Source organism: Dryobates pubescens, chromosome 13, assembly GCF_014839835.1.
Source record: "Dryobates pubescens isolate bDryPub1 chromosome 13, bDryPub1.pri, whole genome shotgun sequence".
NCBI classification, from domain to species: Eukaryota; Metazoa; Chordata; class Aves; order Piciformes; family Picidae; genus Dryobates; species Dryobates pubescens.
Genome location: NC_071624.1, coordinates 11911579 through 11930515, shown reverse-complemented (window position 1 = coordinate 11930515; position 18937 = coordinate 11911579). Strand labels below are relative to the sequence as shown.

General features: G+C 56.1%; 1 protein-coding gene across 1 annotated transcript; it reads left to right on the top strand.

Annotated features, from left to right (window-relative positions):
* Positions 1–2040: 2040 nt before the first annotated feature.
* Positions 2041–18046, top strand: EPHB3 (EPH receptor B3). The gene is made up of 15 exons (XM_054166193.1): positions 2041–2100; positions 2473–3145; positions 10318–10473; positions 10627–10962; positions 11715–11839; positions 12006–12174; positions 12269–12374; positions 12743–12840; positions 13025–13147; positions 13247–13494; positions 13727–13942; positions 14035–14184; positions 14272–14465; positions 14628–14783; positions 15091–18046. The coding sequence occupies exons 1-15, from the start codon at positions 2044–2046 to the stop codon at positions 15197–15199; spliced, it is 2916 nt and encodes a 971-aa protein (XP_054022168.1). The 5' UTR covers positions 2041–2043; the 3' UTR covers positions 15200–18046.
* Positions 18047–18937: the final 891 nt, after the last annotated feature.

Below are 18937 nucleotides of genomic sequence, written 5' to 3'. Positions count from 1 at the left end.
CAGTATCTCCAAGAGGTCTCATGGCTGTGTGGAGCTACATGTGGACCTGTGCCAATGGTCTGTAGCTGATGCTGTGGGGAAGGAGAGGGAGGTGACAGTTTGCGCTGTCCCCCTGGGCAAGCAGTGATTTCTGGCTTAGCAGAGGCTGCCCCCTGTCCAGGCCTGTAATGTGCATCCTGTGCCCTAGGGGGTCCTTCTGCTGTCCCAGTCCCAATTCCCTCTGCACTACCCACTTGGCAGAGAATCGTAGTTCGTGTTTTTCAGAAACAAGAAGTAACTACTGCCCAATAACCACCTCTACACTCCTGTTTGCTAACAAGCTGGTGTCCATTTGTCCTTCTTGTAGATGCTGATCCCCTTCACCTCTCCCAAATGGCAAGCTGTCACTGTGAAGGGTTTTCCTAGTTCTTCCCAGTGCTGTGTCCTCTGCTGGTGCTACCAGTCCACAATGGGACTACATTTATGTTTGCTCCATGCACAGAGCCTGGGCAAGAGGCAGGCTCACCAAGTGGGCTGGGATCGTGGCAAACAACAAGGCGGGTCAGAGAACCCACGTGTCCCCACATGTGCTTGTTTATCTGTGCCACGGTGGCACTCACAAGCCCATGCTCCTTGTCTGTCCATGGGTGCTGGTTTGGGAGCAGTTGGCCAGTCTTCCCAGGGTGGGACACAGAAGGAAGATGTTTACCTCCAGCCAGGCTTCAGCCGAAACCCTGCGATGTGTGAATGTTTCCTTCCTTCTGTGCACTTCCTCTCTGGCCAGGTCAGCCTGCGGTTTTCCTGGTGTGGAAGGAAAGAGGCTGAAACTGCCTCTCACTTCTGGGGCTGAGCCTAGCATAGCTGGAGCTGCCCTGGCATGTCCTGTGCCTGAGCCTGCTGCTGGCTCTGGGGGCTGGAGACCTGTGGCTCCCTCTCCTCCATCTTGGGGCTGTGGGCCAGATGGCTGGACAGCCGCTAGGGAGCTGTGCAGAGTCTGGCATGGGTTTGTCGTGGGACCTTAGCAGGGACATATCTCAGAGCTGGTCCTGGGCCCTGCTCAGGCAGGCACCAGAGCCCCTCAGCACACTGAGGTCTGTAGGTGGCTGTCCCTCAGCTCTGGTGTTCATACCTCCCTTGCCCCAAAACTCTCCTGGGTAGGAGAGGGCCCAGAAAACCCTAGGGTTGCCTGCTCCCCTCCAGATAGCCTATGAGACCATCCCTGGAGCAGGGGTTATAAAGCCAGCAGTGCACAGAGGGACCACTGGTCCCAGAGCACATCATCATTTTCTGTCCTTTGCATTTCAGTGCCAGTTTTTGTGCATGGTGCTTGTGCGGAGCCATGGGGCTCTGCCCGGGATTAGCGACAGCTGCCTGCAATTGCAGCTCTTCCCAGACAAGCGTCTCGCTCCCCCAAGGCTGGGGCTGGGGCTGTTTGGGGAATGCTGCCGGGGTGGTTTGTCTTGTAGTCTGCTCCAGGAATGTTGGCCAGACGGTCAAATTCTTCTCCCCTCTTGTAAAATGAGTGATGTGGGGCGTCTCTGGGAGAGCAGCCTGCCAGTCCCTCCTCCTCTGGATAAACCTGCCTGGCCCGCACCGCCCTGTCATGGGAACAGGCCCTTTCAACCCCAGCCACAGTAAATATGCACCCTGCCAAAGCAGAGGAGGAGGGTGAAGATGGGGGTGCCCAGTATGCCTTCTTTGGCACCCCCTCCCGCATTGCCCTAGAGGCATGACTGACTGCACCAGTGGCTGGGGGTGACACTGTGTCCCTATTCCCCCCGGCCACCTGGCGAGCTCCTCATCCTGCCACTTCCCCACTCCAGCACAGCTCTCTGGGGATGCCTTGCACTTCCTGTTCTCCTGATGAGAGAAAAGAAATCTGGAGTCTGTCTGTGCCGCTCCCCCCTCCTCCCACCACGTCTCACCCCCCAAGTTGCTGTTTTCTGCAGAAATGTCAGGCTCAGCTCTCCTCTCCCCCACTCCTCCTGTTTTTTTTCCCCCTCTGATCTTGGCCTTTGTCTCCAATTACTTCTTTCTCTCCTCCCTCTCTCTCCAGAGACCCTGATGGACACGAAGTGGGTGACCTCTGAGTTGGCATGGACAACTCATCCAGAGACGGGGGTAAGTGTGCATCTAGCTCGGGTCCTGACCTCCAAAGGGTATGGGTGGCCCTGGCCCTATAGGATTTGGGCTGCTTACCAGCACCTTTGCAGAGCTGCCTGCATCTTCCTCATTCCTTCCTGTGTTTATCCCTTTGCCTCATGAAACCATCTCCTCCTGACTCCGTGCTGGTGGAGTAGGAGCGCCATGTTCTCTGGCCCAGGTTGCTCTTAGTCACCTTGATGACCAGAAGGGTTGGGATGGGTGGAGGTGCAGGTGCTGCTCTTCCTTGTTGACTGTAGTCCAGTTCCCCCCACCCCATACTGTTTGCGATGTGTCTGTGACGCCGACCTCCCCGGCTGGGGGTCTAAGCCGCTACCCTCTTGTTCACAGTGGGAAGAAGTCAGTGGTTATGATGAGGCCATGAACCCCATCCGCACATACCAGGTGTGCAACGTGCGGGAGGCCAACCAGAACAACTGGCTGCGCACTAAGTTCATCCAGCGCCAGGACGTCCAGCGCGTCTATGTGGAGCTGAAATTCACTGTACGGGACTGCAACAGCATCCCAAACATCCCTGGCTCCTGCAAGGAGACCTTCAACCTCTTCTACTATGAGTCGGATACAGATTCTGCCTCTGCAAACAGCCCTTTCTGGATGGAGAACCCCTATATCAAAGTGGATACAATTGCCCCAGATGAGAGCTTCTCCAAGTTGGAGTCTGGACGTGTGAACACCAAGGTGCGCAGCTTTGGCCCTCTCTCTAAGAATGGCTTTTACCTGGCCTTCCAGGACCTGGGAGCCTGCATGTCCCTCATCTCTGTCCGGGCTTTCTACAAGAAATGCTCCAACACCATTGCTGGCTTTGCTATCTTCCCGGAGACTTTAACGGGTGCTGAGCCCACCTCTCTGGTCATCGCGCCAGGCACCTGCATCCCCAACGCAGTGGAGGTGTCTGTACCCCTGAAGCTGTACTGCAACGGCGATGGCGAATGGATGGTACCTGTGGGAGCCTGTACGTGTGCCGCTGGATATGAGCCAACCATGAAGGATACCCAGTGCCAAGGTACACGCATGGGAGAGTGACTGTGTGTCTTTGTCTCTGCAGATGCATTGAAGCAGTCTTGAAGTAGTTTTGCATTGAGCTTGGTCTGGTTTTGGAGGCTTGGGAGCTGGGCAGGCTCCCTGTGAGGAGGGAGAAGGACGGTATCTCGGGTGACTGGTCTGCAGTTTGTCTCAGTGTCCAAACTGGGACAGCATCTGCTGTGACACACTGGTTAGCTTCTGCTCTGCACCAGGAGCTGCTGCTCAGGGCATGGTCCTCAGTAGGGATCCAGCATGTTTAAGCCCCTAAGCATTACCAAAACCTCCCTCTTGCCTCTGCTGCTGTGCCCAACATCTCTCCCTTCTGCGGTGCTTGTGGCTGGAGCGAGTGATTGTTCCTGGCAAATGTGATTTCATGCTGCTTTTGTGGAGGCGCTTGGAAACCCTGGTAGGGAGTGAGCCTTGCTGTGCTGGCTGTGGGACATGTGTGGGTTCCTGCTTCCACTGACAGTGCTAAGGGCTGCAGTGGGAAGGGTGGGAAGTAGCATGAAGAGCAGCCAGAGCTCCCTGCCCCTGCTCGGAAGAGAGGGAAAGAGCATCCTGCATGTGGAGATACTCAGGATGGAGAGCTGCCCTGGGCAGTTCTGGCAGCTGCCATGCTCCCCCAGGACAGCTTTGGTGGTGTTTTTTCACCCCAGGTGGATTGTGTTGGTAAGGAAAAAATCTGCCTGCCTGGATGCTACACTCCCTTGTGGTGATTTTGTTCTTGGGCACATAGGACCCTGCCCTGTGGTGACTGGGGTTTAGGGCAGAGAGGTTGCTGCTGCTCCTCTTGGTTGGAGGCATTGTACAGGGAGCGGGACACTGGCTGGACCCCCACCACTGGATGCCTTGTGCTCGCCAACGACAGGATGCTTGGCGCCGGCCCTTTATTCTTGGCAGGGGCAATGTGATTTTGGACAGCCTGTGACGTGGGGCTTGGACCAAGCTGGCCTTTCTGCTGGCTTTGGGAGCAGCGAACTGTCAGCCAGGCTGCTGCAGCTGGTTGGGGAACTACTCGGCCTCCATGGGGCTGCAGCTCTGCTGGGGGACCAGAGCCTCAAGCACCATCGGTGTCAGCACAGCTCTGACTTTGGTGCCTTAGCCCCTGCATCAGTCTTGTGGGCCACCAATCTGGCTCCTCCTGGGGCAGTTGGACACCGGTGCCAGGTATCCATCACTGGTGAGGAACCCACACTTAAAACTCTGTGCTGAGGTCCTCACTTCTACGAAGCTGGTTTCCTTCTTGTTTGAACTCAGAGATCTTAGACCATATGGAATGTTTGCTGTTTCCCAGTGGTGTTTGGGCGCAACATGACACTGTTTCCAGCTAGCATCTGGGCTGTGCCGAGCTGGGGCATCCTGAGGCAGGACCGAAGGCTTCTTAGGGCATCACTGCAGCCTGCCATGAGGTCCCTTCTCTGCATCCCCCCAGCCAGGCAGAGACCCATGTGGTGGCTCTCCCAGTGCCTTTAATTTCCACCCCCACCAAGCCTCAGCTTCTTCCCCAGCGCATGGGGAAGCCACACAGAGCCACGGGCACGTCTCCATCCGGCAGCCTGCCCTCTCACTGGGCAGAAGCGGCGGTGTCCTCACGTTTCTCTGGGAAAGTTGCACTGCGCTTGTAGGATCAGATTTTCCGCCATATGATCATGTGTGTTTTAAGTGGAAACAGCTGAGGGAGGGCTGGGAGAAGCCAGAGACACAGCTCCCTTTTCTGCGCTCGGCTGGATGTTCCTTTACCCAGAGAACACTCTAGGCCCCCACTGCGTGGGGAGAGGTGCATTTGCAGCTCCGTGGAGCTGGGGTTTCGGCGCTCCCACCCCGGGGAGCCACCAAGGCTTCACCGCACATACAAGGAACACTCCAGAGTGCCAGATGGCATTTTAATAAATAACAATACCCAGTTACTGCTTAGATGGGATAAGCCCTGTTGTAAATCTCCCCCTTTCCCCAGACTTTCAGTGGCCTTTGAAGATCTCCTCCTCCTCCTCCTCCTCTTTATCTCCATCCAGAGCCAGGATTAGACCTCGCATTGAGCTCTGTTACAATGCAGCTTGTATCCTGGTCCCTCGGGAGCCGAGGACTCATCCCACCCGGCTGAAGGCAGTTTCTTTGGCATGCTTTGTAATGCGATACGCCAGGCTGGTATCTGGCGCTCTAGTCCTGAGTTGCCACAGCATTGATTTGGCATCTCATTCTCAGCCTCATTATCTTTATTTAATTAGCACACGGCCCTTCTGGGGGTTGTGCCACTTCCCACACACTCCCCGCCATGCAGAGCTGCAGAGGCAGCTCTTGCAGGATGAAGAGGAGCTTCTGGCCCGGGAGGGGGGCCAAGGGCTCCCACATGCCTCTGCAGACAGGGGTGTACAGCCTTCACCTCCTCACAACATGAGCCCTGCAGCCCCCAGGGTCTTCTCCTTTGGGCCTGCAAGCACCCAAACCATTTGTGGAATTTTGGTGTCAAAGCTCTTCCTGCATTGCACAGGTGGGAGATTCCTTTGAGCAGTAACGGGTTCCCAGGGTGGGACAGCTCAGCTCCCAAAAAATATTCCTGGGCATGCACTCCCTGTGCCAAATTCACCAGGCTTTGCACCTCTCATATTGCTGGGTTCACCCAAAGATAGAAAGGTCTGCAGTCTGGCTGGCCTCCATGCCAAGGCTAGCAGCAAGTCCCCTCCTTGCATGGCCCTCAGTGCCCATCTGGGGGGTCCTGGAGAGGGGGCTGCTATGCCGCCAGAGCCTACTCCTCACTTGGACTGAAGCTGTGTGGTGCAGTCGGTGGACACTTAAACCATAAAAACCCCTGGGGAGAGACTGCAGTGCGATGCCACACTCCCCTCAGACCTCTTTCTCAGCCTTTGTAGTGTCTGTTTTCTGGTGGCACCAGGTGCTGTATCTTGGGCACAGGCAGTAAGCGATAGCAGGTCAGGCCAGGGCCAGAATCTGAACTTTTTACTAAAACAAATTTCCCTTGCAATCAGTGACTAATGGAAACATCACCCCGAATTAAAAGAAAAATGCCAAGCCAGCAATGCACTTGCCAACTGTTTGCAGCTTTGCATTGCAACATGGGCTTGCTGCATGAAACCCAGGAAGTGAAACTGCTGCGATTAATTGCCCAGGCTGCCAGATCAAAGGCAGCTCGGCAGCGCGGGCAGGGGAGAGCTGCTGCTTTACAGCCGGGAAGCTCCACAATGGGTTACTTGTAATACGGTTGAGGAAATCTGTCCCTGCCCTCCTGCCTGTGACCTGCTGTGGCTCGAGAGGCAGCTTTGCTTATTGATTTTTTTTTTTTGCATCCCCCCACCCCCCTTTTTACAATAAATAAATAAATAGGTTTCCCGCCTGTTCTTCGGATGCCATCGTTCAAACCCCTGGGGTCTCTTTCTCTTCTCTCCTCTTCAGATTTACTCCATTCACTTTTGGACTGCCCCAGTATGAAATATTTCCACCCAAAGGGTGATATTTTTGGGGGGAAAAAAAAAACAAAAAAAACCCCATCAAGTGCCTTTTAAGAGAGACTTAAAAAGAGAGTTACCGCCTCGGCTGTTGCTTCCACGGCTCTAATCCATCTGCAGCCGCTGACGAAAGCGGGCAGGGAGAGAGCCGTGCGGGTTCATAAAGCACAGATCGTCCCAGGCAAACTCGATTGCTGCCTTTAAAGAAATTACAGGGCTGCTGGACAAAGGCATGTGATCAGTTTCGTTTATCTAGGCTCAAGCCAGGCACCCTGCTTCAGTCCTACAGGGAGAGAAGTAGCTGGAAGGATGGATGCTGCCCAGGCTGGAATAGCATCATGGGGATGGGAAAGCAATTGAGACCTGAAACAGGGTAGTTTGCAGCTGGCATTTCCCAATGAGCCATGGGCTATCCCTCCCTTCCTCTCCCAATTGAGGGGACAATGAAGTTTTGGAGATGCACACAGGTTCGATGTTGCTTGCCCACATCCCTTGCAGTAATGGAGGCTGCCTGTGGGATGAGTCACTGCTCTCTGCTGATGCCAGAAGGGTTTCATTTTGGTGGTTTTTTTGGCTCCCGCCCTTGGACTTTATTTACCAGGGTGGGGATTGTATTTGGGAAGAATGCCCTCCTCTTCCCCCAGTCCTGTGCTGCAGCTCTGCAAGGCAGGATCAGGCCCCAGAGGTGGGCAGCTGATGAAAATCCCTGAAGGCCTGCCAGAAGCAGCCAAATGGCTGGCGGTGGGTGCCGTGCCAGCTGTGCAATGCCTTGTAGAGGGAACAGGGACAGATCTGCAGCAGCCCCAGGGCTGTGTTACTACTCCCCTCTCCCCTGCACCCCAGATAAATCTCCTCCACAGCTGATCCCCACTGTCAGGCCAGGCTGCATCTCCCTCCCATCAAACCAGCAGCTCCTCTCCAGTCCAGAGAGTTCTGCTTCAGTTCCCCGACCTGTTATCCCGTGGCTGTCAGTGACTGTCATGTTCTCCCTGGAGGTGACCGCAGCCCAGCATCAGGAGATGTGATCTGTATGTAGAGGTTCAGAGATGTTATTTTATGTGAGGACACTTCAGCAGGAAAAGTGCTTATGCAAACCTCTTGGAGGGGAGAGGGGAGCCTGGTTTCCCAGCTCTGGCTGGCTGGAGTCATGTTCCAGCTCCAGAGCTCCCAGGCTCGTTCCCCAGCGTGCCAGCCAAGATAGTGGTTGTTGCACAGGCAGTTTTCTTGCAGAGAAGAGATGACACAGTGGCTTATCCACTGGGGACCTGGGATCAGCTTTCAGCTTGGTTACAGCCTTCAAATGTGGCTGAGAGCTGTCACGCTGCAACTGAGGTCTTTATGCCCTGATTTATTAATCAGAGTTGGAAACTTAAGCACTGGCGTGTATCTGGGCCTTGGTCCCTCTCCTGTTCTTCTGCTTTTAACAGGGCTGGAATGTGGCTTGTCCCCTTCCTGCCAAGGTGGCATGAGGGTGCCCTTGCACTGGGTACTCCTGAGGGATGGCAGGCAGCTGCCCCAGGGTGGCTTTGCCTGCCACTTCCAATGTCCAGGGGCACAGGAGATCACTATACCCTCTGTGTCCATAACCCACTGGACACCGTTTGCTGCTGAGCTTACAGGAGGCCAAGTGCTATCATCCTTCCTGCATCCTTTGCAGAGCACCTTTGCTGTCCCTGGCTGCCATGCCATGCTTGGGCCATCAGCTTCTCAAAGCTATGTGTGCTCCAACTTTGCTCTCCCCACAACAAGCCTATTATTTCAGGGGGTTTTGTCTCTGATGGATCTGGGCTCCTGTCCATAACCAGAGCATGTTTGGCAGCTTTCTGAGCCCAGAGCGTTCTGTCCAAGGAGGTTTCAGTCATCTCTCATTCCTCAGCAATCTGGTTCCTTGTGTGTGAATCTGCATCCACCCAGTTCGAACCGCCCAGGACTCCGCTGGGGTGGGTCTGCCTGTGCTGAGGCTGCTCCACTACCTCTGGGCAGCTGCTGTCCATGTCTTTGAATTTCATGGTGGTGAGGGTGACCCAGTCTGAGGGTACAGGAGCCCTGGACCTGCTTTGCCAGGGATGATCTTCCATGGCTTACAGAGAAGCAGGTCTGTGCACTCCTTTGTCCTTCAGTCTGCACAGTCAGGATGGGCTAAGCTTTCATTTCCAAAGAGAAGGCCCAGAGGCTGGGTGAACTTGGCTTGAGGAGCTGGAGCAACTCAAGCCATGTGGTCAGTCCTGTTTTGACCAAAGACAAATCTCCTTGTCAGAAGGTTTGTGCCCTGAGAGTGGGAAGCAGCTCCTGCAACCCATCCAGGCAAGAGGGAGCACAGTCCCCTCCTCAGCAGCAAGACGCTTGCCCCCCATAATGGGATGTCTTCACCTGCAGTGGGGCTGATGCTGCTCGGTGCCTGGGCAAACCAGGCAGGCCAGGACAGCACCCCAGAGTTGTGTGTGGGTCCCCATGGGGCCAACCCATCAGTGTGTGACTCAGGCACCCTCCACGCCCCATGCATGAGGCTGTAACCAGACGGAAAACTTCCATGAAGGGTGTCAGGAGATGCCTCATAGCAGGAAACTTCCACTTGCTGCAGACCCAGTGATAGGTGTGGGAGGTGGGACAGGCTGCCAGGGGGGTTACACACTGCCCTAACTCACTCCTTCGAGGCTGTGGGTGCTAATGCCACCTCAGCTGTGACAAACAGGGTGATGCCAAAGCAGAACCAGCACCAGTGGGTCTCTTGCTGCTTTGGCCAGCTTCAAGCGCACAGCACAGGAGACCTACTTGGGGCATCACTGTGACAAATCAGGTTATTTTGAGGTGTAAATGGGGTTCCCAAGCCCACTCTGCCTCTTGGCTCAAGTGCCATTAATCCTTTCACGTGCCTCTCCTTATGACTAAACACACTGCGGTGCCAGCCGGGCTGGATCCCAGTATTTGTGGCTCCTTGAAGGACCCTGATCGGAAGCAGGGGTGGGAGGTGGCAGCAGTGCTGAAGCAGCTCTTTAGCTAAGGACCTGCAGGAATGTTTTAATCTGGCCTGGTGCTCCACTTGAGGCAGCCTCAGGAGGTGTCACCACCCCGGGGCTGAGAAGTGGCTGAAGAGCCCAAGGCGGAAGGTTTGGAGCTGAATGGCTGCGTTTTGGGTGGTGGAGGCCTCTTGCAGGGGCTGATGCAGGCAGGGCTATTGGGACCTTTCATTTCCAGCCTTATTTCCCCAGAGAACAAATCCCTGATCCTATGGAGGATGCCACGCCTAGAAACCAGATTGGGGGAGGGATGGGACCATGGCAAAGCCCTTGGAAAGTGCAGTGAAGTAAGAAAAGTGGGAACATGTTCTCCTGACTGCACCTGCCCTGACCCTATACTGCTGGTGGTGGCCAGCTCTTCCCATCTCTAACTGCCAACACTGCTGCCAGAGCACAGCATCTGAGCTGTGGCATCTGGGCAGAGCTGTGCCTGTGCTCAACAGGTGCTCCTGTCCTGTGCACAAACCTGCTTTTGCCCACCCTGCCCAGCCAGGGGCACTATGTCCCTGGGCATGGCTGACAGCAGTGGAAAAGTTTGTAGGTGACCCATGGTCCTCAAGCCACTGATGGGAGATTTGTCAGGGCAGCAAGGAAGGGTCTGCCCAGTCTAGAGGGGGATGGTGGGTGTTTTCTGAGTGCACTTTATAACTCGGGTCTGTTTTCTCTTCCTCCAGCGTGTGGGCCAGGAACCTTCAAGTCTAAGCAGGGGGAAGGTCCCTGCTCTCCCTGCCCTCCCAACAGCCGGACCACCTCGGGAGCAGCAACAGTCTGCACGTGTCGAAATGGCTTTTTCCGGGCAGACACGGACTCTGCAGACAGTGCCTGCACCAGTGAGTCCTGCCCTGGGCAAGGAGGGGAGGCAAGGGGAGCTGTGTGAGGAGGCGAGGCTCCTCATCCAGGGCTGGGGGAGAGCGCTGTGCCCGTGCCAGAGGTGAGCTGAGCACGGGCACGTGCCATCCCTGACTCCCACGTTGCCCCGGCAGGCGTACCCTCTGCCCCTCGCAGTGTCATCTCCAACGTGAACGAGACCTCTCTGGTGCTGGAGTGGAGCGAGCCACAGGACACGGGCGGGCGGGAGGACCTGCTCTACAATGTCATCTGCAAGAAGTGCAGCGTGGAGCGGCGCCTGTGCACCCGCTGTGACGACAACGTGGAGTTCGTGCCGCGCCAGCTCGGCCTCACCGAGCGCCGCATCTACATCAGCAACCTGATGGCCCACACCCAGTACACCTTTGAGATTCAGGCTGTGAATGGCATCTCCAACAAGAGCCCTTACTCTCCCCATTTTGCCTCTGTCAACATCACAACTAACCAGGCAGGTCAGTGGAGCTGCTGGGGAGCAGGGGCTGGTTCTCCACTGCAGAGTGGAGTGGGAGTTTTCTTGCTTTTGTGCTGCCACGTTACTGGCTCGCTGCGCCTGCATCTAATCCCCTGGGTAAATTCTTCTCTCCGTTTAAGGAGAGAGAAGATGAGATCAGAACACATGGAACGGGAGAGTGGTGTGGTTGGCAGATGCTCTGGAGAGCTCTGGATCTCCTAGACCTACCCCAGAGATGTGCCTGCTACAAAGGAAGGAGGAAGGAAATGAGATTTCTCCCCTGTAGGCCTGGGAAGATTCAGCACCAGCCCAAACCTTTGCAGCCAGCCTAGTACTCTGCCATTCCCCCCTTCCTCTGGCTCTGGCCCAGCTCCATCATGCTGGTAATCTCCAGCCGCTGCGCTCTGATCTGATTTCACGGGTCTCGTTGGTAGGGTGGAGTGCAGAGCCCCTGGTGAGAGGAGGAGGGGAGGGAGCCATCAGGGCCCTTCCCCAGACCAGTTTGCAGCTAGGCGTGGGGTGAAGTGTTAGCTTGGTGCTATTTCTGAGGCTTCCCTTGGTCTCCTCTCACCTTAGGTGCAAGATGTTGAGATCACACTTCTCTAGGGAGAGTTGTGGGAGGTCAGTCTCAAAGCTTTTCCATGCCTTTCCACCAAGGTTGTCCGATCAGGTTCCAGACAGAGTATCCCCTGTGCCAGTGCAGGATCTGAGCCTAGCACAGATGATTCATTTCTCTTCTGCCTTGTTTCCTAGCCCCGTCTGCCGTGCCTACAATGCACCTGCACAGCAGCACTGGGAACAGTATGACACTATCGTGGACTCCCCCTGAGAGACCCAATGGCATCATTCTCGACTACGAGATCAAGTACTCAGAGAAGGTAAGGCAGAGGGCAGAGCAGCCTTTTCTCTTCTCTAGCCCTTCTGGCTGGCCATCAGCCCTATGGCAAAGGGGAGTCCCTGCAGAGATAGTGCCTGGGGATGTAGGAGCCAGCAAAGAAGCCAGAATTGCTTCACAGAGGTAACACCCACATGTCTTCCATACAGCAAGGCCAGAGTGATGGCATCGCCAACACAGTCACCAGCCAGAAGAACTCGGTGCGGCTGGATGGGCTGAAGGCCAACGCTCGGTACATGGTGCAGGTCCGGGCACGCACAGTGGCTGGGTATGGCCGCTACAGCCTCCCCACCGAGTTTCAGACAACTGCAGAGGATGGTAGGTACCAGGACCAGGCTGCCTCCATCCCACAGCCCTCCAATGCATGCTCCTTCCCCAGCTCAACTTTGATTTCTGCCTCTCCTTCTGTCAGGCTCCACCAGCAAGACTTTCCAGGAGCTGCCTCTGATTGTGGGTTCAGCCACTGCAGGGCTGCTCTTTGTCATCGTTGTGGTGATCATTGCTATCGTCTGCTTCAGGTACCAGCCTTGAATGGAGATGGGGTTCAGAGCTGGGTTTGGGGGTTGCTCATATCTGCCCCAGAACTTTCCCTCTTGCCCCCAAGCAGAGGTGTGGCAGCTCCAGACTGGAGCAAAGAACTGGGCCTGTCACATGTGGGTACAAGAGCACTGATCCTATGGGAGGACTGTGCATCTCTGCTTCCCCAGCACCATCTGGGGCTCTGCCCTGGCTCCTGCCATCCTCTCTCAGCACAACTAGACCATCTCCCGTTGCACCTTGGGTGGAGGAAGGATTCTGTTCACAGGCTGCTGGAGGGGATCCTCTCCAGCATAGGCTGTGTGTGCTGGGATTTGGAAGTTGGCAGTGAATGTCTTTACCCCATCAGGAAAGGGATGGTTACTGAACACCTCCTCTCGTCTCCTTTGGGCAGGAAGCAACGCAACAGCACAGACCCTGAGTACACAGAGAAGCTGCAGCAATATGGTGAGTGTGAGAACCCAGCAAATGTGCTCTGCCTGACCTTTCCCAGGTCCTGCCCCATGCACAAGCGAAGGGGCAGCCTTCATAGCCAGGCACTGGCAATTCTGGGCTGACAGCTGGCCAAGCTGGCTTGGCATCTGTCACCCACATTGTGTCCCTTCTGGTGATGACTCCTGTGCCATTGCAGTTGCCCCTGGGATGAAGGTCTATATTGATCCCTTCACTTATGAAGACCCCAATGAAGCCGTTCGGGAATTCGCCAAAGAGATTGACATCTCCTGTGTCAAAATCGAGGAGGTCATTGGAGCAGGCAAGTCCTGGGGCAGGGCACAGTAGCTGCTGAGACCACCGCCTCTCACCCTGCCACGTGGTTCACTGTGCCTCCCCCTTCTCCCCTTCCCCACCACAGGGGAGTTTGGTGAGGTGTGCCGCGGGCGCTTGAAGCTGCCCGGTCGTCGTGAGATCTTTGTGGCCATCAAGACACTGAAGGTGGGTTACACAGAGCGGCAGCGGCGGGACTTCCTGAGCGAGGCCAGCATCATGGGCCAGTTTGACCACCCCAACATCATCCACCTCGAGGGTGTGGTGACCAAGAGCCGCCCCGTCATGATCATCACAGAATTCATGGAAAACTGCGCACTTGACTCCTTCCTGCGGGTGAGCATCCATCCAGTCCTACCCTGAGCTGGGGCTGCAGGTCTATGGGGGACAACAGCTCCAAGCTGTGCTTCTCCGTCCCCTCTGCATTGTCATGTTGACATCCCCAGGTCTAAGCTGTGTGTAGACATAGGGGGTGGCTCTAGAGAGGAAGAAGGTGATGGTAGCATTTTGAGATCCTTCCCCAATCCATTTGCAGTGTTGCAAACTCCTCTGCTCTCTCCTCTGGCAGCTGAATGATGGGCAGTTCACAGTCATCCAGCTGGTGGGAATGCTGCGAGGCATCGCTGCCGGCATGAAGTACCTTTCAGAGATGAACTACGTGCATCGGGATCTGGCTGCCCGCAACATCCTGGTCAACAGCAACTTGGTCTGCAAAGTGTCTGACTTTGGGCTCTCTCGCTTCCTGGAGGATGACCCAACTGACCCCACCTACACGAGCTCCCTGGTATGTGACACTCATGGGGGATCCACTGATCCTAGGGGTGGGGGGAGACACCTCCCGTATGTGCAAAGTAACAGAGCTGTCTGTCCGTGCAGGGGGGCAAGATCCCGATCAGATGGACAGCTCCTGAGGCCATTGCCTACCGCAAGTTCACTTCCGCCAGCGACGTGTGGAGCTATGGTATCGTGATGTGGGAAGTGATGTCCTATGGGGAGCGACCCTACTGGGACATGTCCAACCAGGATGTAAGTGCTCCTTGGGGATCAGGGAACTATGGGATGCACATGGGAGCCCAGGTGGCTGACAGCCTTCCTCCACGTGTCTCTCCACAGGTGATCAATGCAGTGGAGCAGGATTACCGCCTGCCACCTCCCATGGACTGCCCTACAGCGCTGCACCAGCTGATGTTGGACTGTTGGGTGCGGGACCGCAACCTGCGGCCCAAGTTTGCACAGATTGTCAACACGCTGGACAAGCTCATCCGCAACGCCGCCAGCTTGAAAGTTATTGCTAGCGTCCAGTCTGGGTCAGTGGCTCCACTGCCTCTAGCCAGGAATTCCCCAAGCCCAGGAAGCTGGGGTGGTTGTAACTAGGGAGTGTGGGAGGGCACAAGTAAGAAATCTCCCCTGGTTCCAGTTAACCCCTTTGTTCCCTGCTTCCTGTGACCTGTGGCTCTCTTGCCCTGCAGCATCTCACAGCCACTCCTGGACCGCACTGTCCCAGATTACACCACCTTCACCACTGTGGGAGACTGGCTGGATGCCATCAAAATGGGAAGGTACAAGGAGAACTTCGTTAATGCCGGCTTTGCCTCCTTCGACCTGGTGGCGCAGATGACTGCAGAGTAAGTCCTTAGTTGCAGAGGTGGGAGAAGGTTGGGACTGCTGCACATTGTCTCTTGTCCTTCACCTCTCCAGCAGCCTCCTCTTCCCACTTGAGCATGTAAAGGGCTGAGTGGTGCATAGGGTTTCCCAAGTGAATCCCAAGGTCTGGGATTCAGCATCCAGCTCCCTGTCATGTTAGAGGGACACAGGAGCATGCAGAGTGCCATAATAAGGGTGGATGTGTCTCTTGGTTGCAGTCAGATGGGGCACAGCCACATGCTAGTGTTGCTGCTGGCAGGGGGCTGAGTCTTTATCTTCTCCTTGCAGAGACCTGCTGAGGATAGGGGTGACACTAGCAGGGCACCAGAAGAAGATCCTGAGCAGCATTCAGGACATGAGGCTGCAGATGAACCAGACACTCCCAGTGCAGGTTTGACCAGAGGGGACTCTGCATTGGAATGGACCGAGGGAACCTGCCAACCAGGTTCAGTTTGCGGTGCAGCCCGACTTCCCGTTTCCCCTTCACACGGCGCTCCTCTGCCTCGGACGGTCGCCTGGGACAGGACGGGACGGGCCGCCCTTCCCTGGAGCGGAGGCACTTGTGCCGAAAGGGAGCCCAGCTTTTCGTCCCAAGTCTTGGAGCAGCGAGGCAGCAACACATCTTCATATTGAAGATGGATTATGGGACAGAGATGGCACATCCTCCTTCCCGCCCTGTCTCGGTTCTCATCTGTTTGAAGAGTTGTTCTGCTTCTTGGATTTCTTTTCACCCTTTTTTCCCCGCAAGTCCTCACTTCCCTCCCTGAGGCCACAGACTGTTGACCCATCCACTGAATCCACCAGACACATCCGAAGCCTTTCCTAACTCTGGTCTCCACGTGGAAACAGCCAGGGGAGGCTGAGCCAGCGACAGGGCCGGGGCTATGGGCCCCAGACAATCACTCCCTTCCTCCAGCCCTGGCAGCCCCTCCACGCAAGGGTCTGCACTGGAACGTGTCCAAACGGAAGGCTTCGCTCTCTTTACTTGGCTTTGCACGCCAGAACCCGAACCCTATGAGATTTACTATGCAGGGAGTTAGGAAAAAAAAAAGAGATATATATTAAAAAAAATAAAGAGGGAGCAGAAAGGGGAGGGAGGGGGACCTGGTGCCCAGCTCCACATCTCTTACCCTCTTGGTTCTCGTGGCCGGCTCTGGACTGCAGAGCAAGGCCATCAGCACGTTTGCACAGGGACCTTCCGGTTTGCCCCCGGACCGACAGCAGCCACGCTCCCCCCGAGGGGCCAGAGAGCGGGGTTGGGGCAGGGGCTGCACCGGGGGCTGAGGCCCAGGCTCCCCCAGCCTCCTCTTTTATGCAGAAGGAGCGGGGCCAATCCCACTCCTGACACACGCTGTGATTGCTGCCAAAAGACTCACTGACCTTTCCCTGCGGATTCACTGCAGCCCGGTTCCTCCAAGCTGAGGGAGAGACTCCCAGCGTGCCTGAGTGTGTGTGAGTGTGTGCATGCGTGCGTGGGTGTGTGCTGGCCGGCAGGACTGTGTGAGGCAATGGGCAGAATAAAGGCAATAAGAATTTTACCAGTTTCCTTTGCTCAATCGCGCTCTCACTGGATGGACCTGGCTGCCTGCAGCTTCCTCTTCCTCCCAGCCAGCCCCAGACTGGCTCCGTGCCCCTTTCTGCTCCTCTGTTCTCTTGCTGTCAGATATTTGGGTGGTCCTGCAGGGAGTACACCCTGCAGTGCTTGGGGACCTGGTGTGCTCCCCTGTTGGGGTACACAGTGTGGAGGTTACAATTTCCAGGGCAGAGCCAGCCGCAGAGCTCCATCTAATGCACTCAGCGATGCTCATAATGGCTTTTTTACCCTCATCTCCTCAAGTCAAGCTGGAACTGTGGGAACCAAACCCAGTGTGTGAAAACCAAGCAGGAAGCCGCCATGCTCACGTGTTCAGCCAGCTGCTAGAAGGTCCCTGCAGCCCAGGGGCTTCTCCCTAGAGCATCAGTTGGTCCTCTGCTCTCCACAGGCTGAGTCCAGCCCCAGGCAGGAGTGCTGTAACAACTGCCCACATCCCTGAATCGCCTTCCTTGCTCCTCTCCTCAAAATGGCAGTTGCTGAGCCAGATGGGATCACATCAAAGCAGCTGTCCCAGCTGCAGGCAGCAATGTAACCCTCTGGGAGCTGCTGCCCCTGGGAAATGGGGCCAGGGAGTCCCTATGCCTCCAGCAAAGGGGGAATTGCTCCCTAGTAGCTAAGTGGGACCTCTGCTTGCTCATGATGGGGAGGTTACAGGTCCTAACATCCCCTCAGCTGCAGGATACCTTGCTGACTTGTTTTGCTGGCAGCTTGGAGGGGCAAGTGGATGCTCCCCAAAATAATAGGGTACATCCCTGTGCTCCCCCTGTGCTCAGCCCCTCTCCCTTCCCAGGGTGGCTGAGCAGGTGCTATTTTTCTCTTTTCTTTGAAACTCGCCTGCCCTTGTGTTTCTCATTAACCCCACTCTCCTCCCCAGGGCACAGTAAACAAGGCCAGGAGGGCAGCAGGTCCTGCACCAAGGAATAGGCTCCCTCTATCCCACCATCCCTCTTCCACAGGATCTATTGTGGGGACAGGCTGCTGGGGACACCACAGCACCATTTCACTGGGAGTTCCCAGCCTTGCCTGCCCTGGCTTGCTCCCCACCCTGGCTGCTCCTTGGCTGCTGCCACAGTGGGACCCCAAATGGTAGCACTGGGCAGACCCCACCTTCTACCAAGTCATGTGAAGCAACTTAGTGTTGGGAGACTTCAAAAGCAGCTGGCCATATAGATGTTAAAGCCCATTTGGGGCTTACTAGCCCTTTCCCCCTGCAAGCACTGTGGGGTCAGGGGCTGTGTCTGCTGCCTTTGCTCCCCCAGCCCAATGCTGCGAAGTCTGGGGTCCCACCAGCCCTGGTGGATCTCAGTCATCCCCATCTCAACCCTCCGTCCTGGCCTGGCTTTGCTTTGTAGGGGTTTCTACTCATTTTAAACAGCAAGCCCACAACAAACCCCTTTGCCCGGCCTTCTCTGTGCCAAATCTGCTCCCATGGAGCAGGACTCAGCATCCCTGCAGGTCTCCCCCCAGCCTCAGCCCTCACCCTGCCTGGTTTGCACCCAGGGGCTCTTCATGTGCTGTACCTCCCACCTCCTTACCCATACCAGTAGGTACAGGGGGAAAGTAGTGTTCAATGGTGAAAGAAAAGCAACAGCAAAAAACAGCAGCAAGGGAAATTGATGCGAGCGTGCGTTTGTAAAAATATTTTTTAACGGAAAGACTTTTTTTCAATTAAATTATTTAAGGAATTTTATGGAGGTCTGTGGTGCCTGCGTGGTTCTTGGGTAGCTCTGGGTGGTGGAGTGCCATGTGCTGGGTTGGTGTGGGAACGGCTGGGCACTTGCATGCGTGAAAGTGGCTCCATGGCAGTGTGCAGAAGGACCTTGGCCCTGCATGGGTGCAAGCCCAGCTCAGTCTCCCCAAAGATGCTTCCCACCACCTCCTAGAGCAGATGCTAGTCAAGGACCTTTGTGGGGCCGAGGGGAGCAGGCGGTGCTCCCCGAGCCACCAATCCTCGTCTGCTTCTGCGTGAGCATCCTGGGGCAGTGGGGATGGGGACAGTGTGGGGTAGCCCTCGGGGAGCGTGGTGGCCAGGCTGGGAGAGGGGGAAAGGCAAGCCCTGCCTGTACCCTGCATGCACTCTGCTTGTGCTTCCCCCCCCCCTCCCAGCCCCTGCAAAAGAGCCTTTTGTGCTGCTGGGTTTTTTTCCCCCCTTTTAATTCCTAACCAGGAGATTAAGGGAAGACAAAGGCTACGATTGTTCCTGCTCTGCAGAGAGCTGGAAAGTTCGGGGAGGGGGGAACCGTCCCTTTCCAGACAGACTCAGAGGAGGGGGACGCATGGCCCAGGTGGAGGGTGGGGACGGGGGGACACCCTGGAAGCAGAGGTGGGGGGTCCCGAGGGCACGCTGGGGCGAAGGCACAGCGGGTGCTGAGAAGGGGATCCCACTGCGGTGGGCCGGGGTCTCACGGTTCTGGCGGGAGGCTCTCCGCAGCAGAGGAGGAGGAGGAAGGCTGGGGATGATGGGTTGGCCGGCTCGGCGGCTGCTTGGCGTTTTCCCTGCTAACTCTTGGCTGACACCTCGGCGACTTGGCAGGCAGAGGA